General features: G+C 43.9%; 1 protein-coding gene across 2 annotated transcripts in view; it reads right to left on the minus strand.

The window, feature by feature from the left end:
* Positions 1-21,651, minus strand: part of LONP1 (lon peptidase 1, mitochondrial) — a 210,536-nt gene that overhangs the window by 71,998 nt on the left and 116,887 nt on the right. For both annotated transcript variants that reach the window (XM_044305881.1, XM_044305872.1), the window contains exon 13: positions 1,633-1,749. In XM_044305881.1, the coding sequence (XP_044161816.1) occupies positions 1,633-1,749 (117 nt within the window). The remainder of the gene's footprint in view (positions 1-1,632; positions 1,750-21,651) is intronic.

Consider the following 21,651-nt stretch of genomic DNA (forward strand, 5'->3'; position numbering starts at 1 on the left):
TGCGGCGGGTCTAGTCGCAAATGGCGACAATTGTCGCCATTTGTAAATTTTAAGTCGCATTGGCGACCATTTTGGTCGCCATCTGGAGCCCTGCATATACAGAGATGGATGAGGAGTAGTGTAAACCATGGAGGTTTATGTGTAGCCAAAGCTATTAGAACGTATGTACCAGAGGTATGATAGTATAAAGCATGGCATGTGTAGCCAACCTGTTCACGCTAACAAAGAATACGTACAAGGGACAGATCATTGTGCTTGCATTGCCACAATACAAGCCAACATCAGAAAGAGGTATGGAAGTACAAAGCATGGCGGCACATACACCTATGGCTTGTGGGTGAAATTTCAGAGAGTAAACCTGAAATGCACCCTAACCTTTACAGGGGAACTTAAATGTGACCTTCTCTAAACTTATGAATGCACATGTCCAACTGTTCAATGTTTCAGTACTTTTTGCACAACTTGCTGTTCTCTAACAGATGGAATTCACCATTGCATGCTTCTGTGTGAACTTTTTACATTTTCCCTAAATTTCACCCGAAAGCCAAATAGACCTACCTGTTTGTGATCAGTGTATGTACCTAATCTATTACTACTATTGAAACACATGTACAAGGGAAACGTACACTGAGCTTGCACTCCCACAATACAAGCCAACATTGAGAAAGGTGTGGTAGTATAAAGTATGGTGGCAGATGTGTAGCCACGTTAATGCCATTTAAGAGGACCTTTCATCGTCTCCTTATCCCAGGCTGTAGCGCTGGCCAATCGCAGCGCAGAGCTCACAGCCTGGGAGAAAAAAAAAACATCCCAGGCTGTGAGCTCTGCACTGAAATTGGCCAGCGCTACAGCCTGGAAGAAGGAGACGCTCAGGAGAACAAGGGCAGTCTCCGCCCAGTATAACTAAGTCCCCCGAAGATACCGGAGGGCATAGCGGGAGAACGGAGTGGCGCCCAGGGATAATAGTAAGTGCAGTGAGATCCCTAGGAGCCGCTGTACATATCATTATACTTCATTCAGAATTTTTTGCCAGATGAAAGGTCCTCTTTAAAGAATTTGTGCAAGGGCCAGATACAATGTACTTGCACTGCCACAATAAAAGCCAACATAGAAATATTTGTGGTAGCATAAAGCATTTTGGCACATATGTATTCAAAGTCTAACACTCCAAAAATGTGTTCCTACATTAGATATGCTTCAATAGGACATGTAATAGTATAAAAAATAATGGCACTTGTAATACACTCCCAGGAGATATTACCCAATTAAAAGGGTGCTTGGCTATTTCCAAAACTCCCATAGAGATGAATAGAGCAGCAGTTCACATGCCAGTCCTGCTGCTCCATTCATTACATGGTGGCACCAAGAGGCAAGGGGTCACTGTTCTTGTAATCGGTGGGTGCCCCTGTGGTAGGACCCCCCCCCACGGATCTAAAAGTTGACACCTATACTGTGGATGTAAGATGCTGCATATTTCAGACACCTATGGCAGCCGATTATGGGGGTACATGAGGTTTCCTATACGGTTTCTGCTATTCTGTTGGACAAAACATTGTGATGGGTGCTCCTAGCAGAAGCTCTGTTACAGATGTGAACCTAGCCTATAAAAGCAGATATAAAAACATACTTGACCTCTGCTATAGCTAATTTTTCTTGGGCTACATAACCAGAGACATTGATCATCTCCATCCGATCCCTGAGAGGTTCTGGAATGGTTTCTGTGACATTGGCTGTGCAGATGAAGAGAACCTGCAGTAGATGGATATAATACAGAAAACACCACTTGAAAAAAATGTAACCTTATAAATCTTTACGTTTAGTAAAGGTAACAAACAATACAGTAAATCCATAGATGGGAACATAAATTATTTGAACAGGTCACTACTTTCCATTGCGCATATACTGTAAAGTCGTAATAAAGGCAGCTATATAAATAAATAGTGTGTTTAAAAAAGTGAATAAAACTCAAAATCCTTCTAATAGCTTTTATTTCCATACACAAATGCATTGGGAACAGATGAAATACATTAGGAATATTAGACTGTTCAAAAAAAATAGCAGTGTTTGTATTCTTCTTTACAAACTCCAACACTCACTATATAAACTGAAAAATGTTTGAAGATTTTGCTTTCCTTTAAAGGGTTTCCACCACTTTGTTTTCACATAATTAGGTGTCAGACACTAGCGATCCGCTAGTGTCTGCTCTGCCAAACAATCCTGCTATAATAGCTTTTGGGGCAGCCGTTTACCTAAAAAAAGAAAAAGGATCGGTCTACCTTCACAAGATGCCGCCGCCCAGCGCGTCCCTCCAGCCCGCCCATCTCCTCCGGAATGCGATCAAACGGACGACTTTACGCGCATGCGCCGTGCGCGGCTGTATTCGGCGCATGCGCAGTGAATGTCCGACCGCTTCCCTGCTCAGACATCTCCACTGCGCCTGCGCCGATGGAGCACTATTACGTCATCGGCGCAGGCACAGTGGAGATTCACTGCGCATGCGCCGAATACAGCCGCGCACGGCGCATGCGCGTGAAGTCGTCCGTTTGATCGCATTCCGGAGGAGATGGGCGGGCTGGAGGGACGCGCTGGGCAGCGGCATCTTGTGAAGGTAGACCGATCCTCTAGGTGCTAATGACGCCCCCATAGCACCTAGAGGGTCATTAGCATATCAATATAAGTTAATTTTTTTTAGGTAAACGGTTGCCTCAAAAGCTATTATAGCAGGATTGTTTGGCAGAGCAGACACTAGCGGATCGCTAGTGTCTGACACCTAATTATGTGATAGGTGGTAGAAACCCTTTAAATCACTAATCAATAATATTTAGTTGTATAACCACTGTTTCTGAGAACTGCTGTACATCCGTGTTGCATTGAGTCAACCAACTTCTGGCACCTGTGAACAGGTATTCCAGCCCAGGATGATTGGGCTACATTCCACAGTTCTTCTCTATTTCTTGGTTTTGCCTCTGAAACTGCATTTTTGATGTCACCCCACAAGTTTTCTATTGGATTAACCCTTTAAGGACACAGCCTTATTTCACCTTAAGGACCAGGCCATTTTTTGCAAATCTGACCAGTGTCACTTTAAGTGGTGATAACTTTTAAACGCTTTGACTTATCCAGGCAATTCTGAGATAGTTTTTTCGTCACCTACTGTACTTCATGACACTGGTAAAATATAAAAAAAATACCCAAATTTACCAAAAATTGGTAAAAAATTGCAAATTTCCAAGTTTCAATTTCTCTACTTCTATAATACATAGTAATACCTCCAAAAACAGTTATTACTTTACATTCCCCATATGTCTACTTCATGCTTGGATCATTTTGGGAATGATATTTTATTTTTTGGGGATGTTACAAGGCTTAGAAGTTTAGAAGCAAATCTTGAAATTTTTCAAAAACCCAATTTTTAGGGACCAGTTCAGGTCTGAAGTCACTTTGTGAGGCTTAAATAATAGAAACCACCCAAAAACGACCCCATTCTAGAAACTACACCCCTCAAGGTATTCAAGGTAGTCAGGGCGCAGAAGGAAAGGAATGCCATACGGTTTTTGAAAGGCAGGTTTTGCTGGACTTTTTTTTTTTACACCATGTCCCATTTGAAGCCCCCCTGATGCACCCCTAGAGTAGAAACTCCATAAAAGTGACCCCATTTTAGAAACTACGGGATAGGGTGGAAGTTTTGTTGGTACTAATTTAGGGTACCTATGATTTTTGGTTACTCTATATTTAGGGCTGCAGCTAACTATTATTTGAATAATCGATTAGTTGTCGATAATTTAATCGATTAATCAAACAGAGGTTTGATTTTTTACTTAAAAAAAAAAATGTTCAAAGGCCATATTAAAACAAATTGTGGGTGGCACAGTTATGGGGAGGGGGATCTGTGGATGACAAAGATAACAGTGCCGTGCACAGCTCCCCTTCCCCATAACAGTGCCGTGCACAGCTCCCCTTCCCCATAACAGTGCCGTGCACAGCTCCCCTTCCCCATAACAGTGCCGTGCACAGCTCCCCTTCCCCATAACAGTGCCGTGCACAGCTCCCCTTCCCCATAACAGTGCCGTGCACAGCTCCCCTTCCCCATAACAGTGCCGTGCACAGCTCCCCTTCCCCATAACAGTGCCGTGCACAGCTCCCCTTCCCCATAACAGTGCCGTGCACAGCTCCCCTTCCCCATGACAGTGCCGTGCACAGCTCCCCTTCCCCATGACAGTGCCGTGCACAGCTCCCCTTCCCCATAACAGTGCCGTGCACAGCTCCCCCTTCCCCATAACAGTGCCGTGCACAGCTCCCCCTTCCCCATAACAGTGCCGTGCACAGCTCCCCCTTCCCCATAACAGTGCCGTGCACAGCTCCCCCTTCCCCATAACAGTGCCGTGCACAGCTCCCCCTTCCCCATAACAGTGCCGTGCACAGCTCCCCCTTCCCCATAACAGTGCCGTGCACAGCTCCCCCTTCCCCATAACAGTGCCGTGCACAGCTCCCCCTTCCCCATAACAGTGCCGTGCACAGCTCCCCCTTCCCCATAACAGTGCCGTGCACAGCTCCCCCTTCCCCATAACAGTGCCGTGCACAGCTCCCCCTTCCCCATAACAGTGCCGTGCACAGCTCCCCCTTCCCCATAACAGTGCCGTGCACAGCTCCCCCTTCCCCATAACAGTGCCGTGCACAGCTCCCCCTTCCCCATAACAGTGCCGTGCACAGCTCCCCCTTCCCCATAACAGTGCCGTGCACAGCTGCCCCTTCCCCATAACAGTGCCGTGCACAGCTGCCCCTTCCCCATAACAGTGCCGTGCACAGCTCCCCCTTCCCCATAACAGTGCCGTGCACAGCTCCCCTTCCCCATAACAGTGCCGTGCACAGATTCCCCTCCCCATAACAGCCCCGGCCCCGCTGCTCACAGCAGACTATTCTGGCAGTAACTTTTACTCAGCGCATCTTTATTACCTTACAATGAAGCTCAGGTAACAGGCAGAGCGCGTGTCGTCGTAACGTCACTCACTCACGTGACGCACCTGCTCCGCCCACTTTATGAATGAAGGAGGAGGAGCAGGCGCGTCACGTGAGTAAGTGTTGTTACGCTGCCGTCCGCTCTGCCTGTTACTGGAGCTTCATTGTAAGGTAAAATAAAGATGCGCTGATTTAAAGAAAAACGCCAGCCCGCATAGCTACGACCGGCTCTATAAACATATCACATGATCTAACCCCTCAGTTGAACACCGTAAAAAATAAAAACTGTGGTAAATAAACCATTTTTTTGTCACCTTACATCACAAAAAAGTAGAACAGCAAGCGATCAAAAAGGCGTTTGCCCACCAAAATAGTGCCAATCTAACAGTCACCTCATCCTACAAAAAATTAGACCCTACCTAAGATAATCGCCCAAAAACTGAAAAAACTATGGCTCTCAGAATATGGAGACACTAAAACATTATTTTTTTTTGTTTTAAAAAAGCTGTTAGTGTAAAACTTGCATAAATAAAAAAAAAAAGTATACATATTAGGTATCGCTGCGTTCGCGACAACCTGGTCTATAAAAATACCACATAATCCAACCTGTCAGATGACGGTTGTAAATAACAAAAACTAATAACGGCACCAAAACAGCTATTTCTTGCTACCTTGCCTCACAAAAAGTGAAATATAGAGCAACCAAAAATCATATGAACCCTAAACTAGTACCAACAAAACTTCCACCCTATCCCGTAGTTTCTAAAATGGGGTCACTTTTTGGGATTTTCTACTCTAGGGGTGCATTAGGGGGGCTTCAAATGGGACAGCAAAAACAGTCCAGCAAAATCTGCCTTCAAAAAAACCGTACGGCATTCCTTTCCTTCTGCGCCCTGCCGTGTGCCCGTACAGCAGTTTACGACCATATATGGGGTGTTTCTGTAAACTACAGAATCAGAGCCATAAATATTGAGTTTGGTTTGGCTGTTAACCCTTGCTTTGTAACTGGAAAAAAATTATTAAAATGGCAAATCTGCCAAAAAAAGTGAAATTTTTAAATTGTATCTATTTTCCATTAATTCTTGTGGAACACCTGAAGGGTTAACAAAGTTTGTAAAATCAGTTTTTAATACCTTGAGGGGTGTAGTTTCTAGAATGGGGTCATTTTTGGGTGGTTTCTATTATGTAAGCCTCGCAAAGTAACTTCAGACCGCAACTGGTCCTTAAAAAGTTATTTGACATTTTCTGAAAAATTTCAAGATTTGCTTCTAAACTTCTAAGCCTTGTAACATCCCCAAAAAATAAAATATAATTCCCAAAATGATCCAAACATGAAGTAGACATATGGGGAATGTAAAGTAATAACTGTTTTTGGATGTATTACTATGTATTATAGAAGTAGAGAAATTTAAACTTGGAAAATTTGCAATTATTTGGCATTTTTTTTATAAATATTTTTTTTTTCCTTACTTTTTTTTACCAGTGTCTTGAAGTACAATATGAGACGAAAAAACTATCTCAGAACGGCCTGGATAAGTCAAAGCGTTTTAAAGTTATCACCACTTAAAGTGACATTGGTCAGATTTGCAAAAAATGGCCTGGTCCTCAAGGTGAAATATGGAGTTAAGTAACGGGACAACATGCCGTACCGGTACGCCAAGGGTCCGGAAGCGGTTAAGACTCTGGGATTGGGCTGGCCACTCCATAACGTCAATCTTGTTGGTCTGGAGCCAAGATGCTGCACGTTTACTGGTGTGTTTGGGGTCGTTGTCTTGTTGGAACACCCATTTCAAGGGCATTTCCTCTTGAGCATGACATCTTCAAGTATTCTGATGTATTCAAACTGATCCATGATCCCCGGTACGCCACCATGCTTCACTGTCTTGAATTCAGTGTTTGGGTGTTGTCTGACAAACTGTCTCCAGCCACTAGACCCAAAAAGAACAAACTTACTTTCATCAGTCCACAAAATGTTGCACCATTTCTCTTTAGGCCAGTCAATGTGCTCTTTGGCAAATTGTAACCTCTTCAGCACATCTTTTTTTCAACAGTGGGACTTTGCAGGGGCTTCTTGCAGATAGCTTGGCTTCACATAGGAGTCTTCTAATTGTAACAGTACTCACAGGTAACTTTAGACCTTCTTTGATCTTCCTGGAGCTGATTGTTGGCCGAGTCCTTGCCATTTTGGCTATTCTTCTATCCATTCGAATGGTCGTTTTTAGCTTTATTCCACGTCTTTCAGGCTTTGGTTGCCATTTTAAAGCATTTGCAATAATTTTAGCTGAGCAGCCTATCATTTTCTGCACTTCTTTTCTTTTAATAAATTTTGTAATAGAATCAGAAATTGGCATGGATATAATATATAACAACAGTACTGCAGGTACAAAGAGTTGAAATGATACAGCATCTGATTATAAGGCACATGAATAACAATTTATAGATAAATGTTTACCCTACACAAATATAATTACCACGCTAGTACAAGCTAATAAAGAATATGTCAGTACAATAAAGAGTGTATATCTTAATTGGAGGGGCGAAGAGGGGAGGGAAGGAAAGGGAAGAGAGGAAAAGGTTAAGGAAGTATGAAAATGAGGAGGGCATGTTTCAGCTTTTAGGTTTCAGATGAGTCAATGATAGTTTACGATATTTAAGTGTTGTGATATTTAAATTTATTTATCTGTTGTAAGACTAAAGGAGTTGTCCGGTAATCAATCCAGTCTCTCCAGATCTTTTGGAATTTAAAACGAGAACATTGTTCCCAAGCTGATAGTTATTCCATCAGGAAGATAAAGTTGACTTTGGAGCCATTGAGCTATGCTAGGAGCTTGTGGTTGATTCCATTGTTGTGGAATTGGAGACTTTGCCGCAGCCATGAGGTGTTTGAAAAGAATCATTCTCCCTGGAGGGATTTCATCCAATCTGATATTTAGAAGGATAGAGACTAGTGAGTAGTGCCCGTCGTAGCGGTATGACGCAGCGACGTAGCTCCGTAGGAGTGCAGCACGTCCGCCTGGGCCCCACCCCGCTCCCATCGCCTCAGTGCCTCGGCGTCCGACCGACTTAAGGGTCCACGAGTACTGAATGCCGGAGGGGCGGACATCGGTGACCCGATGTGTGGTGACCACAACAAGGCACTCAGGAATGCACCCACCAGTGACCGGGTAGCATGGGATCTTTTCCGCAAGACAGCGACCTGGTAGTACGACACTGCCAGATGGTGAGGATTAAGTGAGCTGGGGAAGAGCAGCATAGGCGCCTTCACTATAGGAAGGAAGACGCTATCGGGGCAGCGGGACCATACAAGCCACCGTACCTGGCGCTCTTAGGTGGTCGCTGCATCTCTGCACTCCCGCACCTGGTAAAGATTACGGCAACACAGGACCCTATCGCCCGCTAATTTGCTCTGTTCACTCCTGGCCGGCTGGCTGAAGATTGGTGAGAGTACCCGTTGTCTTTGGGTGGTTGTTACATTTCCACATCCATACACCATGGGAAGCCAACGCCACTACAGGATCTTATTGCCCGTGATCTGCTCTGCCCACTCCTGGCCGGCTGTCTGAAGATTTATGAGTGTGTGCCCGCCTACGGGCGGTATTAACATATTACTAACACGCATAACTCACTAACTCGCTGCTACAAAAAAAATCTACATTATGTGGGTTAACATAACACAACGGGGGTGGGTGGTGTGCTGCTGGCTATAGTCAGTCAGTTTGAAAATTGGCGTACTGCGTTGATACTGTGATATAACATCACCCCCTAAAACACTATTGGGCAGCCTATCAGTTCAAGAGTTAATGTCGGAGCTCCCGGCCTAATAGCGGGAGAGGCGCCAGTGTTGCAGGGGTACAGTCTTCTTGATCCTCTATATCTATATCTCATCAATGGGGATGCGGTGGAGATTTCTATCAACATCATCACGTACAAACTGTCTATATTGAACATCTGGGTGAATACCACCTCCAATCTATAGGAATACAGTTTTGGGTTCCCGCTTCAGCTGTGGGAGAGGCGATGTGGTTTGTTTCTCTCTCCTATTTTCTAAATACTAGGCTTGTATACGCACGCCGACCCAACGGCTGAAGCGCGAAAACCAGCTGGTAAATATACTGACAGTAGTTCAGGCTATGAATCAATCGGTGATGGATATCTCCATCACTGTGAAGACATTGCAGACGGACATAACCCTCATTAGAGACGACATGAACAAAATCAGGGCTAGTATTAAACAGGTAGAATCCGGTTTGGTGGAAGTTCAAGCAGAACAGCGACAAATGGCTAACAGGATAGACGACTTAGATAGGGAAAATAAGCGGGTTAGTATGAAGCTGACAGACTTGGGAGGATAGAGCACGCAGGAACAACCTGAGAATAGTGGGTTTCCCTGAAGGCGCTGAGGGGGAAAACCCTGCTGAATTTTTACAAAAATGGCTAATAAAAGGTATTGGGAACTGGAGGGGACTCACCCACGCTCTGCGTGGAAAGAGCCCACAGAATTCCCTTTAAAAAGCCTCCACCTGGGGCCCCCCCTCGCCCCTTCCAGATTAGAATACTACGATCAAGTGACAGAGACTGGGCGCTTTGGCACAAGAGGGAGTTACGGGAGATTGAACACAATGGGAACATGATACAGATATATCCTGACTTTTCTAGGGACACTCAAAATAAGCGAGTACTAGGATATAAAGAAAAGATTACGAGAGGTCAACATTAATTACTCTATGATGTAACCCGCAAAATTAATAGTGGTTCATAGGGATACTGTAATGTTTTTTGATAAAGCTAGAGATGCTCTTGAATGGCTGGACTCTGGGAAGAAATAAATAACATGATGTTGGGTCGGGTCGGGTCTGTGGGATGGTGCCCGGGCGGGGGGTGAAATGTAAGAGGTTGACAGGATGTTGATCATCAGTGAACCAGTTTTGGGGGGGGGGGGGGGGGGGGGGGGGGGAAGGGTGGTTGTCGCTGGGTGGCGGTGGACGACTCCACTTCTGCTCCAAAACATAATTAATGAAAAAGTTTTAACATGAAATGTTTGCGGGCTTGGGGATTTAAACGGGTTATAGTTTTCGATTTAATTTCTCGACACCTTCCCGCAATAGTAGCATTGTTGGAAACACATGCAGCACCTGAGATCCCGGTTTACTTAACCAAAAAATGGGCGGGGCATCAGTTCCACTCCAGCTTCTCGTCATACTCCCGCGGGGTCAGCGTGTATGTCCATAGAGACGTTGATTTAGTCCCTTTGGAACATCGGGTTGACGCCGACGGGAGATATATCTTCCTTTATGGTCGATGGAATGGACGAAACTGTATATTGGCCTTTGTGTATATTCCCCCCCCCCCCCCCCCCCCGTTTGCCATGAGAGTTTAACATCACCTGGCCTAATTTGTCTATAGTAAAGAGTAGTGCCCAGTGTTAGTATCCGGGGATTTTAACAGTGTGCTAGACCCCGAAATTGGATAGAATATCTAATGCCGTAAAATATAGGCAGGGAAAAGTTACTGTTCCGAGGTTTCTGCGAGGAAACAGGGCTAGTGGACATCTGGCGGGCACTGTATGGTAACAAACAGGCGTTTTCATGCTTTAGTAAGACATACAGCGCCATGTCCAGAATTGACATCGCCCTGGCCTCGCTGATGATCGCTCCAATTTCAAAAATGAAATATGAGATCCATGGAATTTCTGACCATTCACCCATTAAGATAGGGGGACAACCTGCCACGGTAAGACCTTTTAGATTGAACCCACATTGGTTAACCATTATAAAATATCAAGAGAAGATAAACAAGGAGGCAATAAAGGCATACCTCCGTGGGTTATATTATGGCATTATAAAATTCAAAAGATCAGAGTTTTGTAAAGAGGAAAAAAAGATTGGAAGAAAACGTAAAACACTTAGAAGGTAAGATTAGTATAAATAATGATGCAAAAACGCGGGAGAAGCTAAAAACAGCCAATGACCACTACATAAACTATATGACGAAAAAGGAATAGAATAAACTGTTCTTCCAGGGATATGATCAGTTTTGTGAGGCAGGAAAATTGTTAGTCTCCATAGTATCCAATTAAAAGCCCCGTTGAAAGATCAGACAAATTCAAACCCGGGATGGTCATAAACTAGATAAAATAGGAGAAATTGAGGGGGAATTTGTAAAATACTTCAACAATCTATATCGTTCTGAGGCAAATGACAGAGACCCTCATAGATTATTTTCTGGACCAAATCGATGCCCCAGTACTGTCTGAATCAGACTCGACTGTCCTGAACTCCCCTATTTCCTTAGGGGAGTTACAGGAGGTCATACTGTGAGTTCAGGGGTCTTCGGTTCCCGGGTCGGATGGGCTCCCGTTTGGCATATATAAGAGCCACGCGGTGATCCTTCTACCTGGGTTGCTGGAGGTATTGAATGAATCCTGCATCATTGGGAAACTGCCCTCGTCCTTAATGGAGGCTATTATGACACTCATCTTGAAGAAAGGGAAGGACGGAAATAAAGTTGAGGCTTATCGACCTATATCATTACTCAACACAGATTATAAGATAGTCGCTAAGGTCCTCGCAAACAGATTAAAAAAGGTAATTACAGGGCTAGTACACAGATCAGACGGGATTTATCCCTGGGCGACAAATTCAAACAACTATAGGGCCTTTTTGAATGTGCAGATGGGGGGGGACGGGGAGGACCGCTCCATCCTGTCTTTGGACGCCGCTAAAGCCTTCGACAGGGTGGAGTGGCCCTTTCTCTGGCAGATTATGTACAGAATGAATCTTGGGGCAAATTTCATTGAATGGGTTAGAATGCTATACAACAGCCCAGTGGCCAGAATTAATATAAACGGAGTGATCTCCTCTTCAGTCTGCCTACAACGGGGTACCCGGCAGGGGTGCCCACTTTCTCCACTACTCTTTGCAATTTTTATGGAACCCCTGGCCTGCGGGATTAGAGCGGACGAGGGAATTGTGGGATTTCGAGGAAGGGGAGTGGAGGACAAGATCAGTTTATATGCGGACGACGTATTGCTCTACTTAAATGACGGTTGGAGAAATGTTCCACGTGTCATGCAAATTATAGACGAGTGCAGCCGGGTGGCAGGTTATAAGATAAACTGGTCTAAATCCGTCCTTTTCCCTCTGAATCGCACACCCCCACAAAACGTGTTAAAGGTAAAAGTAATATCCCCATTGGACCATTGGAATATTTGGGGATAAAGATCGGCAGTTCAGTACGGGATTATAATAAATTAAATACCATCCCCTTGATAAAGTAAAGGAGAGGGTTAGGAAGAAACTCCCCCTCTCGCAGATTAATAGAATTGCATTGATTAAAATTATCCTGTTGCCCTGGATATTGTATGTGATCAGCCCCTGCCCCATATGGATCGAGGATGGCTTGTTTAATTGGATCGACAGATTGATGAATGATCTGATATGGGTCCGGAAAAGGGTCCGCATCAATTTACGATACTGGTCTTTGGCCGAAATTGAGGGCGGTCTTGGTCTACCATATTTCCAAGGTTATTATCTTGCCTCTCAATTACAATGGTGCACCAACGTGGGAGATGGTATGTTGATATCTCACTAAGCAACAGACGCGCCCTATATCAAATATCTTTAGTACACTAGAAATTGGACTTCTAGGCACTTGCCCGATAAGTTCAATGTTACAGAAAGTATGGAACAAGACCAAGTCTATCCTGCAGATTACGCATGCCCAGGAATTTACCCCGCTATGGGATAACCCCTTTTTAAACAAATTTCTTGCCCTCAATGACAATAACTATTGGAGTCGGAGAGGGATCACGATGTTGTCACATATTTGTAGTTCTGGTAAACTAAAACCTATAGGGGAAATATTTCACGAGACACCTATTACGGCACTAAGGCACTATGCGAGTGCATGTTTAATTTGAACATATCTAGATACGCGAAATAAAATCTCTCAATAGACACTATTAGGTTTTTGCTATAATTTTTACGGGAAAAAAGTTTGGGTTTCACAAATTTACACCAGATTTAGAAAATAATTAAGCACCGTCCTTAAATTCAAGAGTGTTGACAAATGGGAAGCGGACTAAAATATAAAGAAGGCATCTCTTTCACGCCAGCACCGGTTGACACAATTCAAAATAATACATCGGCTATACCTCACTCCGGGCTTTCTCTCCAAAATGTATGGAAAAAAAGGAACAGAATTTTGCTGTCTGAAATGCCTTTACCCCGCAGCCGGATATGTTCACATGTTATGGAGCTGCCCGGCTTTAAAAACTTTTTGGCAAAGTATACTCCAGGGTATGGAGTTACTAATTGAGAATAGGCCCCCCCCCCCGTTACTATTGAATTCGCCATACTTGGGATAATTCCCCCGGAGCTTAAATCCAAAACATTGAAGTGTACAGATTCGCTGGCTGAAGGGATTCTTGGTGGCCAAGGTTCTAATCCTTAGGAATTGGGCGATGGACAGGGCTCCCACATTATTAGAGTGGGAAAGACTAATGCATAGAGTAAAAGAATTTGAGGACATTAAATTCAGAGGGGAGAAACAGTGGACATAGGCATGGGAGAATGGCTGGAGTGAAGCTGATAACCCATAACACCTGGTGAAGCCCAGGTGGAAACACACTTCTAGAATGGTATGTCTCATAGCTCGTTGGGGCATAATAAGAATTACAACGGTGGGAATTGGTTCGGGGGGGGGGGGGGTTCGGGTAAGGTTTTGTTGTCCACGAAAGGAGGTAGAAGAGTACTTATCCTGGGATCTTCTTATAGGTTGGTTTCGACTGGCACGTTAATGTAGTATGCCAGAATTCTATTACCATGTATGTTATGAAGATTATATATTTGAGGATGAATTTGTACATGTAACATGCTCCTCCTATATTTGAGGATGAATTTGTACATGTAACATGCTCCTCCTTTCTTTTTTGTATATTGCGTTAATTTTTGAGAAAATCAAGAAAGTTTAATTAAAAAAAAGGATAGAGACAGAGGTAGGGTCTGAGGTCAAAGAACATATTTGTTTGGTCAGGTTTACTACTTCTGACCAGTAAGAGGTTAGTACTGGGCATGTCCACCACATGTGTATGAATGTGCCTTGTGCAGAGTTACACTTCCAACAAGTATCTACCTCGAGGCATCCCATTTGTTTGAGCCTGACCGGGGTGCGATACCAACAGGAAACAAGCTTGAAAGAATTTTCTTGCAGTCGGATGCATCGAGAGATACCGTGAGATTTCCTATAAATCTGCTTTATTTCTGAAGGGGTCCATATGGTTGCCAAATCTTTGCCCCATGCTGAAATGTAGTGTCTATCCATAGGAGACTCTGTAGATTGTATAATGTTATAAACTTTTGAAAGAAGGTGTGACGGAGGGTTCATAGTGGAGATCAATTCTTCAAAGGGGGTAAGTGCCCTTGGGGTACCACCCTGACGTATGTAAGGGGCTATAAGCTTATTTATGTGTATTTTTTGTAGAGATTGAAGGGATGTGCCTTTTAGTGGATCATCTGTATTATCATTATTAAGGAAATTTATAATACGTGTATTATGTAATTCTTGGAGGATTAGTCTAATTTCCTTGAATTTTGGCAGGTATATGTCAAGTGTATCAGCAATTGACATCAGAGGAGAGAGAATAGGGCTAATTTTTTTTTAATATACATTCCAAATTTTTTATGTAGTTTGGGTGATAGTGTTAGAGGAGAGTTGAATAGGGGGTTTGTTATTTTCATTTACGCTTTGCCATAGGAGGGATCTTAGTGAAAATTTAGCCAGGTGTGTTTCCAATGAAAATCCTAGTTTTTTTTTTATCACCTTCTCGTAACCAGTGTACCACCCTAGATAGATGAACTGCATCGTAATAACACCTCCAATCTGGTAAAGACATTCCCCCATTTAGTTTGCGTTGGACCAACAATCTGCGGCTCAATCTGGGTCGACTGCCTCGCCAGAGATAGCCACTGATCAGTCTCCTAATATTTGTAAAGAATTGTACGGGTAGTGGAGTAGGGAGGGTATGAAAGAGATGCAGTAATTTACGGAGAAGTATAGATTTAATGAGATTCTTACGTCCCATCCAGGATAAGAATGGGAGGGACCACGAGTCTAGAGTCTGTTTAAATTTCGGTAATATGGTGGCGTAATTTAAGGTATATAAGTCTTTCCATGTAGAGCTAATTTTTAGACCCAGATATGTAATGTGAGATTTGGGCCAATGGTAAGGATATTGCGTTTGAAGTAAATTATACTCTTCCGCTCGTATGTTAAAACCCAGGGCTCCGGATTTAGTGGCATTGATTTTAAAGTTAGATATTTGTCCGTATTCCTGCAGTAGGGATTGGAGTGCGGGAAAAGCAGAGGAAGGGTTGGTCAAAATTATTAAAATGTCATCGGCATATGCTGCCGTACTATGTGTCTGGCTGCCAGCATCAAATCCCTTAATGTCTGGGTGCGATCTAATGGCTGCTAAGAGGGTCTCTAAAGACCAAACAAAAAATTGGTGAAAGAGGGCAACCTTGGCGTGTTCCATTTTTTATGTGGAACGGGGCTGATAGAGACCGATTTATACGTAGTTTGGCTGTAGGACAGAAGTACAGGTCCTTCTAAAAAAAATTTGCATATTGTGATAAAGTTGATTATTTTCTGTAATGTACTGATTAACATTAGACTTTCATATATTTTAGATTCATTACACACCAACTGAAGTAGTTCAAGCCTTTTATTGTTTTAAGATTGATGATTTTGGCATACAGCTCATGAAAACCCCAAATTCCTATCTAAAAGAATTAGCATATCATGAAAAGGTTCTCTAAACAAGCTATTAACCTAATCATCTGAATCAACTAATTAACTCTAAACACCTGCAAAAGATTCCTGAGGCTTTTAAAAACTCCCAGACTGGTTCATTACTCAAAACCGCAATCATGGTTAAGACTGCCGACCTGACTGCTGTCCAGAAGGCCATCATTCACACCCTCAAGCAAGAGGGTAAGACACAAAGAAATTTCTGAACGAATAGGCTGTTCCCAGAGTGCTGTATCAAGGCACCTCAGTGGGAAGTCTGTGGGAAGGAAAAAGTGTGGCAGAAAACGCTGCACAACGAGAAGAGGTGACCGGACCCTGAGGAAGATTGTGGAGAAGGACCGATTCCAGACCTTGGGGGACCTGCGGAAGCAGTGGACTGAGTCTGGAGTAGAAACATCCAGAGCCACCGTGTACAGGCGTGTGCGGGAAATGGGCTACAGGTGCCGCATTCCCCAGGTCAAGCCACTTTTGAACCAGAAACAGCGGCAGAAGCGCCTGACCTGGGCTACAGAGAAGCAGCACTGGACTGTTGCTCAGTGGTCCAAAGTACTTTTTTCGGATGAAAGCAAATTTTGCATGTCATTCGGAAATCAAGGGGCCAGAGTCTGGAGGAAGACTGGGGAGAGGGAAATGCCAAAATGCCTGAAGTCCAGTGTCAAGTACCCACAGTCAGTGATGGTCTGGGGTGCCATGTCAGCTGCTGGTGTTGGTCCACTGTGTTTTATCAAGGGCAGGGTCAATGCAGCTAGCCATCAGGAGATTTTGGAGCACTTCATGCTTCCATCTGCTGAAAAGCTTTATGGAGATGAAGATTTCATTTTTCAGCACGACCTGGCACCTGCTCACAGTGCCAACACCACTGGTAAATGGTTTACTGACCATGGTATTACTGTGCTCAATTGGCCTGCCAACTCTCCTGACCTGAACCCCATAGAGAATCTGTGGGATATTGGGAAGAGAAAGTTGAGAGACGCAAGACCCAACACTCTGGATGAGCTTAAGGCTGCTATCGAAGCATCCTGGGCCTCCATAACGCCTCAGCAGGGCCACAGGCTGATTGCCTCCATGCCACGCCGCATTGAAGCAGTAATTTCTGCAAAAGGATTCCCGACCAAGTATTGAGTGCATAACTGAACATAATTATTTGAAGGTTGACTTTTTTTTGTATTAAAAACACTTTTTTTTTTATTGGTCGGATGAAATATGCTAATTTTTTTAGATAGGAATTTGGGGTTTTCATGAGCTGTATGCCAAAATCATCAATATTAAAACAATAAAAGGCTTGAACTACTTCAGTTGTGTGTAATGAATCTAAAATATATGAAAGTCTAGTGTTTATCAGTACATTACAGAAAATAAAGAACTTTATCACAATGTGCCATTTTTTTTTTAGAAGGACCTGTACATGACAAAGACCACATCAACAAAAGCCTGGGGGAATCTGAAATGTAGTAGTACTTATGTCATAGGACCAGTCCACCCTGTCAAATGCCTTTTCTGCGTCAGTCCCTAGAAGAACCATCGGTTGCTTGCTATGAGAGAGACTATTTGCATAAGTGAGAGAATCCTCAGTGTTGTCCTTCCCCCTCCCTTCCGGACACGAAATCAAGTCTGGTAGGATAGGTTTAATTCTGTTAGCTAGCAAATTGGCGTACATTTTCAGATCATTATTTAGAAGAGAAATAGGTCTATAACTACCACAATTGGCAGGGTCTTTGCTTTCTTTGTGAATAAGAGTGATGTACGCTTCTAGCGCCTGCTGGGGTATATTACATCCTGAGAGGTAGGAGTTTAACGTGTCTGTCAGTTGGGGGAGGAGAACCGTGGAAAAAGTCATAATAAGAGCAAGGTAGACCGTCAGGCCCTGGGGCTTTATTCTGACGCTGGGTTCACACCTGAGCGGTTTACAGCGCGTTCAAAACGTGCTGTAAAACGCTCAACACATGAAAACCAATGCTTCCCTATGGCCCTGGTTCACACTTGAGCGTTTTACAGCGCGTTTGAACGCGCTGAAAAACGCCCTACGCTCAAAAAAGTTCTTGAGCTTCTTTGGGGCGTTTTGTCGCGCGTTCCCGTACATAGACTTTCGGGAACGCACGACAATGGGCGTTCGCTTGTCTCTGTATGAGAGATTGTAAACGCCGGTACAATCGCGCATACAGAGCGCTCCTTTCAGAACGCTCAGGTGTGAACCCAGGGTAAGGCCTCTTCTTCAGGACGGACTGGACCTCAGCTATTGAGAAGAGTTTGAGCAAAGATGCATGTGAGTTAGTATTTAGTTTGGGATGTTTAAGCCTTGAGAGAAATTTCGAAATAGCCAGGTGATGCGGACTTCGACCCTGCCCTCCATCCGACTGGGGAAGTTGGTATAACGATGAATAAAATCGTATAAATTCAGTCTCTCTCTGATGGGGTTGATGTAATATTTCCTGAGCTCTGTCTAATCTCAGTGATAGTGGTGCAAGGTTTTTTCCTTTTAATTAGAGACATTATAAGTTTCGATGATTTGTCCCCAAGCGTGTAAAAGGAGTGTTTAGTTGACATACAGTACAGACCAAAAGTTTGGACATACCTTCTCAAAGAGTTTTCTTTATTTTCATGACTATGAAAATTGTAGATTCACACTGAAGGCATCAAAACTATGAATTAACACATGTGGAATTATATACATAACAAAAAAGTGTGAAACAGAAAATATGTCATATTCTAGGTTCTTCAAACTAGCCGCCTTTTGCTTTGATTACTGCTTTGCACACTCTTGGCATTCTCTTGATGAGCTTCAAGAGGTAGTCACCTGAAATGGTCTTCCAACAGTCTTGAAGGAGTTCCCAGAGATGCTTAGCACTTGTTGGCCCTTTTGCCTTCACTCTGCGGTCCAGCTCACCCCAAACCATCTCGATTGGGTTCAGGTCCGGTGACTGTGGAGGCCAGGTCATCTGGCGCAGCACCTCATCACTCTCCTTCATGGTCAAATAGCCCTTACACAGCCTGGAGGTGTGTTTGGGGTCATTGTCCTATTGAAAAATAAATGATGGTCCAACTAAACGCAAACCGGATGGAATAGCATGCCGCTGCAAGATGCTGTGGTAGCCATGTTGGTTCGGTATGCCTTCAATTTAGAAAAATCCCCAACAGTGTCACAAGCAAAGCACCCCCACACCATCACACCTCCTCCATGCTTCATGGTGGGAACCAGGCATGTAGAGTCCATCCGTTTACCTTTTCTGCGTCACACAAAGACACGGTGGTTGGAACCAAAGATCTCAAATTTGGACTCATCAGACCAAAGCACAGATTTCCACTGGTCTAATGTCCATTCCTTGTGTTCTTTAGCCCAAACAAGTCTCTTCTGCTTGTTGCCTGTCCTTAGCAGTGGTTTTCTAGCAGATATTCTACCATGAAGGCCTGATTCACACAGTCTCCTTTTAACAGTTGTTCTAGAGATGTGTCTGCTGCTAGAACTCTGTGTGGCATTGACCTGGTCTCTAATCTGAGCTGCTGTTAACCTGCAATTTCTGAGGCTGGTGACTCGGATGAACTTATCCTCCGCAGCAGAGGTGACTCTTGGTCTTCCTTTCCTGGGGTGGTCCGCATGTGAGCCAGTTTCTTTGTAGCGCTTGATGGTTTTTGTGACTGCACTTGGGGACACTTTCAAAGTTTTCCCAATTTTTCGGACTGACTGACCTTCATTTCTTCAAGTAATGATGGCCACTCATTGTTCTTTACTTAGCTGCTTTTTTCTTGCCATAATACAAATTCTAACAGTCTATTCAGTAGGACTATCAGCTGTGTATCCACCTGACTTCTCCACAACGCAACTGATGGTCCCAACCCCATTTATAAGGCAAGAAATCCAACTTATTAAACCTGACAGGGCACACCTGTGAAGTGAAAACTATTTCAGGTGACTACTTCTTGAAGCTCATCAAGAGAATGCCAAGAGTGTGCAAAGCAGTAATCAAAGCAAAAAAGGTGGCTACTTTGAAGAACCTAGAATATGAAATTTTCAGTTGTTTCACACTTTTTTGTTATGTATATAATGCCACATGTGTTAATTCATAGTTTTGATGCCTTCAGTGTGAATCTACAATTTTCATAGTCATGAAAATAAAGAAAAACTCTTTGAATGAGGTGGTGTGTCCAAACTTTTGGTCTGTACTGTATATATTTTAGCGGAAGAATTGTTCAGTAAATCTTTAGGCTGTAGACGAGCTTCAGTACGTTTTTGGAGGTGGGGGATCAATAAAGATTGTTTATGGATTCTTTCTAATCTAAGTATTTTGCCTTATAAAGATTTTATTTCATGGTCTCTGTTTTTCTGATACGTGCCTGCAGAAATAAATTCTCCTCGAACTGTGGCGTTGTGTGCTTCCCAGACAAACGGGATCGAAGTACCTTTATCTCTATTTAGTTGGAAATGAGATTCTAGACAAGTGTTAATCTTTTTATGTATTGAAGGGTTGGACAATAATGTTTCATTAAGCCTCCATAGGGGGAAGTGATCTGAATGAACACTGGGACCGATTTTGGTGGAACGAAGTCTGGGAAGTGAAAAATAGTCTATTCTGTGATACGAGTTGTGTGGAGTCGAGTATAATGTGTAGTCACGATCTGTGGGATGATCGAAACGCCATGCATCTCTTAATGAGAGAGGTTGGAGGGAGTTTTTGATGTGTTTAGGAGCCCTATAAGACAAAGCGGATTTGCCTGTGGATGTATCCAACATGGGATCCAGTGCAAGGTTGAAGTCTCCCCCGATCACCAACATCCCCTGCATGACATCATTTATCAATGTGAGGACGTTGTGTATCCAAGGAGCATGTTTTGTGTTGGGGGCGTAAAGATTGGCTAGTGTAACAAGTGTTCCGTTTAATTTCCCTACAAGTATCAGAAATCTACCCTCTATCTTTCTGCAGCAGGTTTAAGTCAAAAGTTACGTGCTTTGAAAAGGCGATGGCTACACCTCTCGAATTCTTATTAGGAGTATGACAATGACACCATTTGTCAAAGAAGTGTCCTCGCAATGCCGGGGTCTTTTCCTCCTGAAAGTTGTCTTGTAGGAAAAGGACGTCTGCATGGGCTTTTTTCAAAGCGTGCAGAATCTGACTTAGTTTAACTGCCGCGTTAAATCCTCTGACATTGTAAGAAATAAATTTTAAATTAGCCATTAAGAGTTAGAAATATTCTGCGACCCACAGATGACGAATTCTTCAAGAAAGGCTCATTATTGTCAATCCACTGCGCCGCCTCCAGGGGGGTGTCAAAGCAAACTTCTTTGACTGTGCTCACTCAGTCATCCTCAGTCATTCAACCTCAGTCATCCTATCAGTGACTTTAAGGTCTTGACAGAACGAATACACTTTCTTGCAGGCTTCCCATGTTAGTGGTGAGAAGAGCAAGCGAGCTGTTCCTTTGCTGGACTGCCTTAAAGCTATCTTTAGAAGTAGGCTCACCAGTATTTTCATCAGGCTGTCCAAGCTGTGTGTGCTGAGTACATAGAGATGCAGGGCCACTAGGTGGAGCTAGGGGAAAAGAAGCTGAAGCTCCAGCCATCTCACCTGCCTGTAACTGCTCACATTCAGGCCCCAATGTCAGTGGCGCCGAGGCTTTCTGCCTCCCAGCTGTCTCCCCCGATGCTGCAAGGGATGGTGCAGGCGTTTCAGATAGAGGTATGTTTGCTGCGCGGGCGTATTTACCCAGGCGAGCCGCCAGGTCTGCGGCCCGCACCTACGATGCGGCGCCATCTCGTTTGACCGGCGTGGACGTGCCGGCCTCTTAGCTCCCTCTCCTTCTCGCCTGTATGGGTCATGGCGCTCTGTGTAGGATCTGCACACTCTCCGGTGCCCCACAGTGAAATTCAGAGCAGCGCCGCTTGCTGCAGATGCA

This window comes from Bufo gargarizans, chromosome 1 (genome assembly GCF_014858855.1).
Source record: "Bufo gargarizans isolate SCDJY-AF-19 chromosome 1, ASM1485885v1, whole genome shotgun sequence".
Classification (NCBI taxonomy): domain Eukaryota; kingdom Metazoa; phylum Chordata; class Amphibia; order Anura; family Bufonidae; genus Bufo; species Bufo gargarizans.